Raw genomic sequence first — 13,641 nt, 5'->3', positions numbered from 1 at the left:
AATTTCTGATATGACATTGAGAAGTTATGGACTTTATTCTTACAAAATGCGATGGGCATGAAGGGCGTAGCATGCGCTCATGGCGCAGCTGTTTATTGTAATTTGGTCTGTTTTTCAATAACCATAATCAGTAGGTCAATTATATTTGATATGATTGTAAGCTGTACATGTCTGTCTGGCAGGGTTCATCTGTCCTTGACCTCATTTTCCTGTTTCATTGGTCAATGTTGAGTTTCCTTGTTAAGTCATTTCCTTACATACTTTACCGATAACGTGAATTATATATGATGAATTGAATAATTGTAAGGTGTATATGTCTGTCTGGCAGGATTCATCTGACGTTGGCCTAATGTTCATGGTACATAGTCAAGATTTAGTTTTGATGTGGGTTTCTTTTTATAAACTTTAAGCAACAGGTCAACTATATTTGGTGTACGTAATGATTTTGAGGTGCATGTTCTGTACATGTCTGGCTTGGATTATCGAATCTAGACTCATTTTCATAGATCATTAAATGCATAATGTCAAATCCATGGGACACTTGTTAATCTTTATTTTTAGGACTAACAATATACACAGGTCATGAATAGTAAAGCAATTCAGTGTGTGCACTCTTCTTTATAATAGTAAAACCAAATCTGTAAAAATCTCATTTTATTTAGTATTTTAGAACAGCATTATTTTCCACTCTCGTAATATCGAATGCAGTCAGAGTATAGAGTAAACTCTAAATTGCTAGCCGACTTTACAATATGGCCGATTTCTAACTAAATACCATTGCTTTTACAGCATATCCCATTTGTATCATCAAATGGACTGATCTGACAGTGATATCCTTTAGGACAAGCTTGTTGATTCCTGCCACAGAAAACGTCATTAAGAGGATCTCCAACATCACAACCTGTAAGGGGAAAATGTACCCTTTGTATAAAGTAAAATATAGAGAATGTACGAAAAGAGCAAAACAGAGATTTGAAGGAGCCGGAATTGCTCATCTGGTTAAAATTAAATTGACATGCAGAAAACAATGGAATAAAACATTTACTGTTATTTTTCGACAACTCAATTTTTAAAGTGGCATTGATATTTAACAAAGGCAATCACTTTCGATATTCCTAATTTCGGACAGTCAGACAAGCTGGCATGTACATGTGGATAGATATGTATATATTTTTAAAGATCATATAGTTATATTTCTTTTTGTTTTGCATTTCTGTGTTTTATATAGAACAAGATCGTATCATCAAGCACTGTATGTGACTGGCTATATATGCGATTAATTCGAAAAAGAGCTTTCTTTCAATTGATTTCAGCGAGTTATTCATTCATAGACAATTCACAAGATCTAGTTTATAGTGTTTTGCTTGGAATCACTAAAATATTATATATTTGGAAGCTTTTTGTTATTTCTTTGTTATATTATGTTATATACCATTTGTTATTTCATTGATTAAGAACAGGGGCGGGTCCAGGTGAGGGAGTAATGAGCGTACGCCCCCCTTTTTAAAAATAAAATGAAATATACATACTCCAAATCAGGAACCGTTACATACATGTAAGTGCATTTCACAATTATTTTATATTTTATGTCCGCTCGGCGAAAGATTTGATTATACGCCCCCTCTTTCAAATATCCTAGGAACGCCCCTGAAGAATATTTTCGGAAGCGAGGAATTTGCATTCAAATATTAAGTTCAATACCGCCAAATTATGTCAATGTTCTAATGCCAGGAACCTCATCTCTGATTGCCTTTTGTAATATCTTAGTGGGGTTTGTTGTCCTTTAAAAATACTGTGATAATGACATCGGTGATACTTTCTTTTTCAATCATTTATCGTTTTTAATACTTGAGATGATTTAGAGCTCAGTTACATGGTTCATTATATATAAATTGGTAATAAAAGTGTTAAAATAAAACAAAAATGTGCAAAGATTTCTTTTTAAATTTTCTTTTAATATAAGTAAGAAATGCATATACACAATGCTACTTGCATTGCTACAATGAATATTTTTTCCAATGCAAATCTTTCTTTGAGTTATTATCTCTAAATAAATTGGCCTTGCTCTCAATTAAACAGGTTATGAGCAACTACAAATCGACCAGTGTAACACCTGTTTTATAACTGGTATACTTACGTATGCATGTGCTACAACATGGAGGAGATCCACAGCATTTCAGACAAGCCGTCGGTTCTGAAAAAAAAATTGGAAATTGTACAATACTCTTTTGTCCTGCAATCTGGAAACAAACTTGTCAACTATGTTAGTGTAGATTGTGAAATAATATAATGCAATTTATTGAGGCAAATTATTATTGAAGATCCTTTGTAATTTTACATGATTTATTTGTTATTATTAGTATTATTTCTCTTAAAGTATCTCTCTACCATATCAAACTCTATTATTACGGCACAAGGTTAAAATAATTATAATAAAATTTGAAATCATCGAAATGTATTAGTCAGTTCGACAGTCATGTTTAAGCTGACGTGCCTTTGCCATGCAGCCGAGTTGGTGCCACGTCGTCGTCGTCGTAATCATAAAAAATAGTATTTTTGATCTATTTTCATGTTTTTGTCTAAAATCTCGAAAACTGTGATGGATATTCAAAACAAATCTGTTAAAATCTCATTTTATTTAGTATTTTAGAACAGCATTATTTTCCACTCTCTTAATATCGTAATGCAGTCAGAGTATAGAGTAAAATCAAAATTGCTAGCCGACTTTACAATATGGCCGATTTCCAACTAAATACCATTGCTTTTACAGCATATCCCATTTGTATCATCAAATGGACTGGTCTGACAGTGATATCCTTTAGGACAAGCTTGTTGATTCCTGCCACAGAAAATGTCATTAAGAGGATCTCCAATATCACAACCTGTAAGGGGAAAATATACCCTTTGTATAAAGTAAATTATAATAAGAATGTGTGAAAAGAACAAAAAAAAGATTCTAAGGAGCTGGGATGGCTCATCTGGTTAAAATAAATTGCCATACAGAATGAAATAACACATTTTCTGTCGTTTTTCGTCTACTCAATTCTTTCAAGCAAAAGTGGCATTTATATTTAATAGTGGGAGATACTATGGACATAATTGTGCAAATCGTGATACAAGCATGAAATTTGGTATAAAGGTTGACTAAATGATACTGAAAAAATATCCGCCTCTGGCCAGAAAAAAAAATCATTTTTTCAAAATGGCCACCACACATTTAGGAAATGGCGTCATTACAAATTGGCAATAATTCGTTTATCCTTTGAAAGGTGTGTTATATATAAAATCCAATGTTAGATTTGATAAAAAAGTAAATGACAGTTCCTAAATAACGACTAGACAATACATAAATGAAACTAAAGGTGACTTCCGGTTTCAAAATGACGGCAAAAAAGTAAAAAATTTCAATTTTTATACCTTCAAGCAACTTCACAAGGGATGTAAATCCTTGAAAGATGTGTTATAGGTATAATACAATGTAAGTTATGATAAAACGTTAAAAGCAGTTCCTAAGTACGACAAAACAACACATAAATGAAAAAAATAGTGACTTCCGCTTAAAAAATGGCGACAAATACGTAGAAAATATTTTTATAATTTCTATCAACTTAACAAGTGATAACACTCTTTGTTAAGTTTAAATGTCTAGTTTGATTAGAAAGACAGGTTGCTTATTTTATAATTATCTGATAGTTGCCTATACAACAACCCGTATAAGGAAGGCCAGAACGGTAGCATCTACAGTTACCAACACAGCTGGATTTCAAAATTTCCTGACACGAGGATGCAACGGCATTCAAAGAAGTCCATTTTGGTTTCCAAATGTCATTGATTCTTTCTTTCATCCAATCCCAATGTTTATGACTTGGTACATGTATCTGTCGAATATATGAATCAGGCTGAGCCCAAACAACTATTTCTTGATATACTTCTCTTTTGATGGGCTCTGGAAAAGAACCTCTTGTAGGCGGAATTGCATCACAATGCCGCTACCTCCTGGCAAACAATTCACATCGTGCCTCGCTTCATACTTAAGCCAAAAAAAAAACGTTCTTTACATCTGGAAAAACTGCCATTGTTAGCCAAGCTGACCTCTTCCCTTTCTGACGGCAATTCGACAAAGTGCCACCCACTGAATGCATGGACGAAAGTAAGCGTAGCTACACAAGGACCACACGCATTTAATATGTCACGTACAGAAAGCCATCAAAAGTCGTTATTCCTTCCATAACTTATCCACAATTTGTTCTACCTAATTTTCCGATTGCTGCAATTATTGATACTATTACATCTGTGTCAGTACTACCTAAAATTACATTTTACAACACTTTTCATAATCATGCCGAAAATGGACAAACATTCGTGTATCTGCTTCTTCATGATTACAAGGGGATAGGTAAGAAGTATCGTTATTGAAATTGCTAAAAATATTTTCACCATGAGTAACATACACATTTGTATTAGTCTGTCAAGAAGCAGTTTTGTCAGCAAGAAACTTGAACAATTTCGTTTCGTTGTCATCTTCACAGAGAAAACTACTACAAACCCTTGGTGTTCTACCAGAACCAACACCGTTCCATCTACCACAAGAACCTTTAGTAAACATCAAGTACAATGTCTACTTTTGAATATTTATCGATGCAAGATTTTATATAAGGCAGTATGACATCATAAGAATAATCATCAAATATTTTTGCCCAACTTTGTGACCTGGAATTAACCATTGCTACCCCACCAACGATAAATGCGTTCGAATTAGGATCAGCAAATCGCAGAATGTTTCAAGTAAACCCATTTGTAGCGATTTAATACCACTATTTCAAGTGACATCCTGAGATAAAGACGGAGAAGCAGTTTAGTTTTTATGGGTAAAGAAATATTCCAAGTAAAACTGTCTACTGTGACAAAAAATGAAAAGTCTAGAAAAGATATAGCAATCACTTTAAAGGTTCTCTAGCTTTGTTTTTGACAAAGACGTTTTGCATTTACTTCAAAAGATCTTCGTATTGTTTGGACCAATATCTTGGAGTTTATTTACATATCTTACCTGTTTCCGAATCAAAAATTTCCTAAATGGAGTATTTTGTTTACAAATCTGACGACTCTTCTAGAAATGAATTTCCAAACTCGTTCATCACTTTACAAATCTTTTAAAGCTGTTTAAAGAAATCTTTTTGTGTTTTCGTAGAGTCTTCATTATGTCGTTCGTCTGTTGTTGAATGACCCAAATAACTAGATCTTTCAAATTCATATTCTGGTATACTGACTTCTGATCCAGCTACCATCCATTTGTCTAAAAGTGATCTTTGGTTAATCCTATGGCACCAACATCGCCCTTTACAATTGCATTATTAATTGTGTAATAAGAAAGAAATTTACTGGTCTTACGTACAGTGAAATTATCATTTTCAAATTCCATCGCCACCTGTGGGTGATGTTCGGGAAGGGAAGTCATATCGCGGAGACGGGTTGGTATCGATCGAGCATAATTCACACGATCAAGACCTAAAACAATATGCTATCATGCTTTATATGGACTGTTTGAAAAGTACGAAATATCATTCATAAAATGAGCATAATACCAAAATCAAAAGAAGTTCTTAATTTATAATTGAACGCCAGGAATCAAACTGTGGTCGGGATGACTCTATTTCCTTACACCGGTCTTTTAAATCACTGAACGCCACAGAGTCATGACATAATTATATATTCTGAGTTTAGGTTTCATAATTTGAAATTAACAATTCAAGCAAACTTCATGCGGTTGTCTGATGGGCCTGTCTAGTTCTAGATACATTTGAACATACATTAAAAGAAGCTGCCATTCTTGGTGTTGCAGTATTGGCTTCAGTAAGACAACATGTCCATCACTATCACGAAATATACCACCCAGAGTTTTATAACAAGTCATTTCAATGTGCAATTCACCAAACATGACGATACATTTAACTTTTCCGTACAAATCGGGCCATTCCCACTGAATTTCAAAAAGTGGCTGATCTGCAGTTACAATTGATGTTTATCCGGGATTAACCACATTTTCGCCTTAACCATCGAATACTTCAGAATTGCCTGGTAGTGCATACAAATCGCTCTTGATGTCTATAAAAAGTTTGCACATGCGCAAAAATGTTAAACACATGTGTATCATAACCTTGAAAAATGTTATTAAACCAATTCATAATATTATTAGAAATCCAAAAACACTAAATGTATGGTAAATAGTTCAAATGTTTTTGAAAGAATATTGTTACATTTTAGTGCATGCGCAAATACTGGGTATATCAAATATTCATTTTTAATAAATATGTGATGTAAGGAATGTATCCACCAAACCTGGTAATTGTTTTTTACTAAAAAGAAGTTAAAAGAAAAGTTTTCCAGAAATATCAGTATTTTCAAACTAAAGAAAACAGCCATTTTAGAAAATGGCCGTGGCCATCTTGAAAAAATCATTTTTTGTAGTGGCCAGCAGTTAATTCTTAAAAAGTATATAATAATTATGCTTTGTGGTAATTTTCATGCTTGTATCATCATTTGCACAATTCCCTCGATTTTGCTTGCTAATATCTCTCACTATAACAAAGGCATTATCGTTCGATATTCCTGATCTAGTAAAGGCAGACAAGCTGGATTGCACATGTGGATATATATGTGTAAAGTTTTGGATCATATAGACATATTTCTTTTTGTATTGAATTTCCGTGTTTTACATGGAACAAGATGGTAACAGCTAGGACTGTATATGACTGGTTATGGATATAGGAATAATTCGAAAAAGAGCTTTCTTTTATTTACAGCGAGTTATTCTTGCATACAAAAAAAAATAAGCAGGATAAAATGTGTAAAAATACACCGCACGTTATCCAACCCCTCCACAAAAAAAAAGAGCAAACTAGCATATCATTTCCTCACTGAAATCATTTATCGTTGACAAATTGTCTGACTCTGGCTTGTTTGCCTTTGTCTTTTTTCTTGCCTTCGATAGTAATAATTAAAATGGTCTGTATCAAGTATACTTTTTCGTCTGTTTAATGTTTGTAAAACAGTTGACTTCTTGTACAGTCATTATCGCTGTCTTAGTCAAAACCACTGTCCTGTGGGCAGTCCATATGTCACGATAATGACCAGTTCTTCAATAACTATTATGTTTATTTCATTGAGGAACCATGTTTTTAAAAAATCTCATAAATTCAAATTGTTCAAAGCAAACTCGAGTTATTGTACGATTTCTATAGGAAAGAGTGAAGACCAGTTATAGTGATAACTATAAGCCACTGCCATTCATTTTAGTGCATTTTTTGTACATGAATACAAAATAAAGATTTCTATAATTTTATAATTAACGAAAACATATGGTAAATAATTCAACCACTTTAATATAAAATTGACATCACTCTAAACAGAGAAACAACGCCCCACCGCTCATTAACATGTAAAAGTTCGTTAACGACCGGTTTTCTGGTCCGTTTATTTCTGTTAAAGACCTATGGATTTTTTTTAATAAAGAATAAAGAACGTCATGTGGCCCCTTGTTATCAAATAAGAGAAACCAATTCTTAACCGATATGAAAGAAACTGTAATTCGTAGGGACAAATCGCTTGTAATAACTTGTTTACTATAATTTTAACTTGTGAGTAAAAGCTTACTTATTTGCATCCCATTCAAATAATTATGTAGCAATGATTAACATATGATAAAGTTACTCAAAATTCAATTTTGTATAAACAATTCTTTTATGAAAACTCGAATGCCATATTTACAGTGTCAAATTACCTGGCCATACGCGTATAGAGGGGGCAATACCTTTTTATGTTAACCTGTTTTGGTCTTTTCCAAGGTGTTGTTAACTGTTGTTTGAAATAAAAATAAACTGTTTACTGTTTTCAACCCACTGTCTGTTATCTGTTATGCTATGTTTTTTGGTCTGAGTTTTAGTTTTTCGACGCTATCAATCAATTTATTTTTTTTTCAAAATTTAACACTATAAGGTATAGGGAAATCTAGATTCAGAATTTTTTTTTTTTTTTTTTTCATCTGCTTGACCACAATAATTTTTTTTCATCAAATTAGGGATCAGAATATTTTTGAGGGAAAAAAACATACCGCCCTTCCCCCCTTCTTTGAAGTTAAATGTTCGTTCCCTTAATAAAAATGTGTACTAGTTCATATACAATGAACGTCACATAAATGAGGCCATTAGTTTTCTCGTTTGAATTGTTTTACATTGTCATTTCAGGGCCTTTTATAGCTGACTATGCGGTATGGGCTTTGCTCATTGTTGAAGGCCGTGCGATGACCTATAGTTGTTAATTTCTGTGTCATTTTGGTCTCTTGTGGAGAGTAATCTCATCGGCAATCATACCACATCTTTTTTTATAGTCACACTAAACTCCAAAACATATAAATGAACCCAAATCCAAAAAAAAAAATACAAGACTATAAACAATGACCAGAGGTTCCCGACTTGGGAAAGGCTAAAAAATGTGGCGGGGTTAAACATTTTTTATGAGAACTCAACCCTCCCCCTATACCTCTAGCCAATATAGTTACTCTCCGTCCCCTATTTATAATTTAGCCCCACGTAAACAGGAATGACCACTTCTGACCAGGGGTGATGTTCTGACCCAGCTCAGCCCCCTGCTCAATCCGAAGATAAAAACAATTAAGATAATTGAGTGTTTGATTAGTGACATTGACCCAGAGCACATGAATTTAGTTGTGAAAAATAAAGAAAGGAAAAGGGTTACCCTTACCACCAACCCTCTCGTACCGTTTCAATTTGCAATTCGCAAAATAACTGAACAGCTTGGCCTGGCAGAGGAGGCAGAAAAATGACGACTTGATCCTCATATTGATGTCAAACTTGCTAGACTTCAGAAATATAAAGATGGGCCAAAGGCTTTTTCTATATCAGCTCAGAGTTCTTGGTACATGGAGATCGGAGAGATGTTAGCTGCTTCATCTTGAGACACCTTACAGGGTACTTTATGATTTATACATTGGTTTTAATGATTTGCAATAGAGATCAGTATATTTTCCCAGTTCCTTTTTACAAAGGCATGTAAGCTATGAATCGTATGACAACACTGAGATGTACCAATAATTTATAAAGGCCTAGTCATAAAAATTAATGGTCGGGTCCTATAGAGGTAAATATAATACTGTGTTATGCATTTTGTGAGTTCGACCGACCCATGAGTGAAATTTGCAAAAACAACTTACTATTCTAATTGGCCAATTTTCAAACAATATTTTCCTTTGAGACTACACTGAAACAAAATCTATGAAATAACAGGGCAAAACTAAAAATCTATGAAATAACAGGGCAAAAATATTGGACTCTTTTAGGTTGACCAAGACAATGTGTCTGTGACTCATGATTGCAAAATATCCCCCCCCCCCCCCCCATTTAGAAAGTTGAAACTTGGAAAGGAACCTTGTTTTAACTAACGAAACAAAAATAAGGGCAATGTTTTGTATTCCAAAAAATAAAGATTTCCGTTAGTTTTCTTTAGACAATTTTTACCATACCCCATTCATATTAATTCTAAACTTAAATACGCAGGATATGAAAGACTTCTGTGTTTCTTTAGGGCAAAGGGAATTATAATTCACATACTTCATTATTCTAATGAGAGATTTGTATAATAGTACCCTTTAATATCTAATTTGGGAAATAGCAAAATGCAGATTATATTTATAAAACGTTTAACCGAAGACAATTCCATACTGTTGTGAATTGTACATGTTTGATCGACTCTGTTTGTTCACAACTTTTCTGCGTACATTCGGAGAGATAAAGAGTTTAAAATACTGTGTATATATTTCTCTTTTATTGAAGATCGCACATAGACCTCTAGTTATCTCTTTTTGTGTTGTTGTACTAATAATACTAATAATAATGTCTTTATTAAGAGAGAGTAACTCATTTGGATTACACCAATTTTCAATAAGGCTCTCTTAATACAATAACAATAATTACATTAAAAAATAAACAATATAAATTCAATAATAATGATAATGATAAAGATGCAATACAATTTAAATAAAAAATATTTTATGGCATTACAGTACAAATATGTTAAGAGTGCATAGATTTGTAGTTATGCTTTAAAATTTGATTTTCTAATTGTGTTAGGAAGAGCATTCAAAACTTTTGGTTCACTGTACGAGAAACTAGACTTATACAACTCTGTATTTGGCTTTGGAATCATAAAATTATTTGAAGACGAAAATCTCGTATTGTATTTTTGGTTTGCAGAATCTGATAAAATAAGACTTGACAAATATTCTGGAGCTAAACCATATTTTCCCTCATACATAAGTAATGATTTATGATAATGTATTCTTTGTGTTATCGGCACAATGTTACATTCGTAAAAATAATTCACTAGAAGGTTTTGTGTTTAATACTGTCTAATTGACCAATAATCCATTAGGTTTATGTCTATCAAACATTGATACAAAAGTCAGTTTATGCGCTCGACAAATTACAATTTTACGCAATGGAAGTAATTTTTGTAGCTCCGTCGTTAGACAATCACATTTCCATCAACTTCTTTAAAACCACCCTTTGTAGTCAAATTCCTGACCCGATTTTGATGAAATATACGTACATTGCAAAATTTTTAATTTACTGTGTAGTATTTTATTTTTACAGGAATAATTTTATAAATATAAAGCTGCTGATAACTATGACTTACTATTAGGCTTCACGTCGGTTGCTAAAATCTGTTGAAAATAATAAAACTTTAATAAAGTATATAGCATATTCGAGATATTTACAATACAATTGTTGAAATGATTTATTGTGCAACTTGTATATAATGAGGACATAATTAAGTGATGTACATTTTATTTCATTGAAGTGTATGAATTAAAAATCTGGAATTATACTAACTATCATTTTTCATTTCAATATAAATAAATTTTGTGTTTTTACTGTCCTCTGATTGGTTAAAATTATTAGTTTTATTTTCAATGTTGTCAATTTTGATGGCGACACGCCCACTTTGACGTTGTGTATTCATACGCCAACATGTGTGTACGTTGTTAATATAAATAATATAAAAAGTTCTTTGAGCCTTAGTTTTGATAGAAATTTATTTATAATGAATGGCAATAATTTATTTTGATTTTATTGAACCATAAAACTAATTTTTAACTCTTCACATTTTACATAATCCGCTTCGTGGATTATTCAATGTGAAGAGTCAAAAATTAGTTTTATGGTTCAATAAATTCAAAATAGATAATAGCCATTCATTAAGTGATTAAATTGATTTAAACTTTTTTTTTAAATTTTCGCACAGTATACTTTTGTGTAAGCCTACCAATATATATCGAAATATGATATAAAGTACAGTCAGATAATCTAAGCGAAGCTTTCGCATATTTAATTCACTGAAGTGTTAGTGTATATTTGTTTTATTTTGATGATTTGTAAACTAGATACATGGTGCTTCCTTATGTTTTCTTTTAAATAAACACAAAAGCCACTTGTGTAGATAGTCATATCATCAGCTCGGTAGTCAGGACTTCGGTACAGACATGATTTATAACAAATTATCTAAAAAAGGACAAAAAAATATAGCCAAATCCATCTAAGGCCAACTTTGCCTGAGGGAGTTGAAACCTTAGTTTCTGTATAGTTTTAGAATTTATAAACTTGCAATTTTAAATAATTTGTTATAAATCATGTCAGTACATAAGTACTGACTACCGAATTGATGATAATTACCAACGGGGACTGATAGTCCACCAGCAGAGGTATCGACTCAGTGCTGTAAAAAATGAAAACAACACGAAATAAATTGCATGCGTCCGAAGCGCTTTAATGGTCAGTGACACTGTGCAACGCATATTTAAGAGGGCAGAATCTTAATGTTTAAAAGCCAAGTAATGCGGGGTTCACACATTGCCGATAATTGCTGCCGTTTGAGATCAGACAGCGATACGACACGAAATGTAAAAAAGTCGGAATACTAGTATCCTTAATTATCTGGAATGTCCTATCATTGTCTGAACGCAGTCGTTTAAGTTCGTAACAGATTCCTACGGGTCGGGAAGGGTCCGGATAGTTCGGCGAAGCACCCCGACAGTTATGTGCGTCCCGTAACATTCGGGGAAACTCAGCCGATTTTGTGTATTCGGATTATAATCGTGCCTATGTCGTGACAGATTCTGCTGTATCGGATCAAAATTCTTACGATGTTCTGTGTATTCCGGACGGTGTCCTGTGGAACGGGAATGATGTGGAAAAATTTTTCATTGCTATTTTTCTGCCGATTGAGTTCAGATTGCATCCAGATCTTGTCAATTGCGAACCATTGTTGCCGAAACCGTTCCGGAACAGTCACGTTATTAATACGAAATTCGTCAATGATACCCACGTCAGAGTTCCGACAATTACAGAATACAATACGACTGAGACCAGACAAAGCCGTTTGCAATGCGATAGAGCGGACCGTGATAGGATTACGTTCCGACAGTACCCGATCATCACGAGTATGCCGACAAAAACCGAACGGATAACTTCCGTCAGCGTCGGTTCACTGTCTGGTCACTGTCTTATCTCTGTCGGATTACATTCGGTAGAATCGGGACGCAGTCGTAACAGACTCGGTCGAATTTTACCAGGAGAAAGATACAAATTGGATTAGAATCGGATTGAGAACGGGATTATCGGGATAAATTCGCTTGGAAACGGTTGAATATCGACGCTTCCTGAACAATATCTGATAGTTGTCGTGATTAAATTATTTATTTACAAATTTTAATTAAAGTTTGAATTTCCATTCACGATTCACAGGATCTTGATCAGACTTTTGACAAATTTTAATCGGGAATGGTCCTGTCAAGGACGGCAGTAAAAATCGTGAATGTGTGACCCCAGCTGAAGAGATTTTAGTCTAGAAGCTTGAATGTTCTGATATTATTACTATAGCTTCACGTCTATGTGAATAAATATAAGCTTTACTTACATATCCATAATGGATCAAACTTAGCGCAACTATCCAAATCGACCACATGACAGATAAATTAGACAGAAATTGCTTGCAATTCTTCTCAAAAAGCAAACAGCGCACTGAGTTAATTATTCAAAATGTAGTCAGTCAAGTCTATATATATGGTACTGTCCACTTAAAAATACGTCATTATTCTATTGTTAAATAGAATGCATCTGTTGCAATAGAGTCAGACATAATATGCAACAAAAGCATTGAAACCGTAGATTGAATTTTTTGAATAAAGAAATGACAAAAACTTTCAATTAGTATTCAAAATTATTAACAAAAAGCCGGTTGATGATTCATTCTCGTGTAAACAAACTATTCATAATATTTCGTAACATTTCTTAAAATCACATAATGACAAAATCTGTAAATCAAAATTCAAAATCAGTAACAAAAAGCCGGCTGTTGTTTCATTCTATTCATAATATTACGTAACATTTTAATAAAATCACACAATGACTTAAAACCTCTTCAAAAAAAATTCCATTTTTTGTGCTTTTTCAATTTGTGCAAAATGAGGATTACTCACATTACTGATGTTGCAAATAATATTGATAATCAGCTCGATTAAAGAAAGAGAGACATTTCGTCTTTTTAGACTGCTAGAATGTTATAAATGGA

At 33.2% G+C, this 13,641-nt stretch overlaps 1 protein-coding gene across 2 annotated transcripts; it reads right to left on the bottom strand.

The window, feature by feature from the left end:
* Nucleotides 1–637: 637 nt before the first annotated feature.
* On the bottom strand, nucleotides 638–13,125 carry LOC143043219 (uncharacterized). 2 transcript variants are annotated; one of them, XM_076215631.1, is made up of 5 exons: nucleotides 12,988–13,125; nucleotides 10,708–10,735; nucleotides 2,757–2,882; nucleotides 2,138–2,194; nucleotides 638–901 (listed from the first exon to the last, which is right to left on the bottom strand). In XM_076215631.1, the coding sequence occupies exons 1-5, from the start codon at nucleotides 13,033–13,035 to the stop codon at nucleotides 768–770; spliced, it is 393 nt and encodes a 130-aa protein (XP_076071746.1). In that variant the 5' UTR covers nucleotides 13,036–13,125; the 3' UTR covers nucleotides 638–767. The 2 variants fall into 2 exon arrangements, 1 of the variants encoding a protein (XP_076071746.1); XR_012968256.1 differs by lacking the exons at nucleotides 2,138–2,194; nucleotides 2,757–2,882 and having other exon boundaries at nucleotides 12,988–13,123.
* Nucleotides 13,126–13,641: the final 516 nt, after the last annotated feature.

Source organism: Mytilus galloprovincialis, chromosome 8 (genome assembly GCF_965363235.1).
Source record: "Mytilus galloprovincialis chromosome 8, xbMytGall1.hap1.1, whole genome shotgun sequence".
NCBI classification, from domain to species: domain Eukaryota; kingdom Metazoa; phylum Mollusca; class Bivalvia; order Mytilida; family Mytilidae; genus Mytilus; species Mytilus galloprovincialis.
Note: the sequence above shows the minus strand (reverse complement) of the source record. Positions and strands in the feature narration are given on the sequence as shown.

Excerpts from the sequence above, each read along its gene's own strand:
- LOC143043219 (XM_076215631.1), bottom strand. The coding sequence starts at position 13,035 with ATGTGGTCGATTTGGATAGTTGCGCTAAGTTTGATCCATTATGGATAT. Across the intron at positions 10,736-12,987 it reads GTTTGATCCATTATGGATAT|ATTTTAGCAACCGACGTGAA; the intron begins GTAAGTAAAGCT and ends TATTTTCAACAG. Across the intron at positions 2,883-10,707 it reads AACCGACGTGAAGCCTAATA|GTTGTGATATTGGAGATCCT; the intron begins GTAAGTCATAGT and ends TTCCCCTTACAG.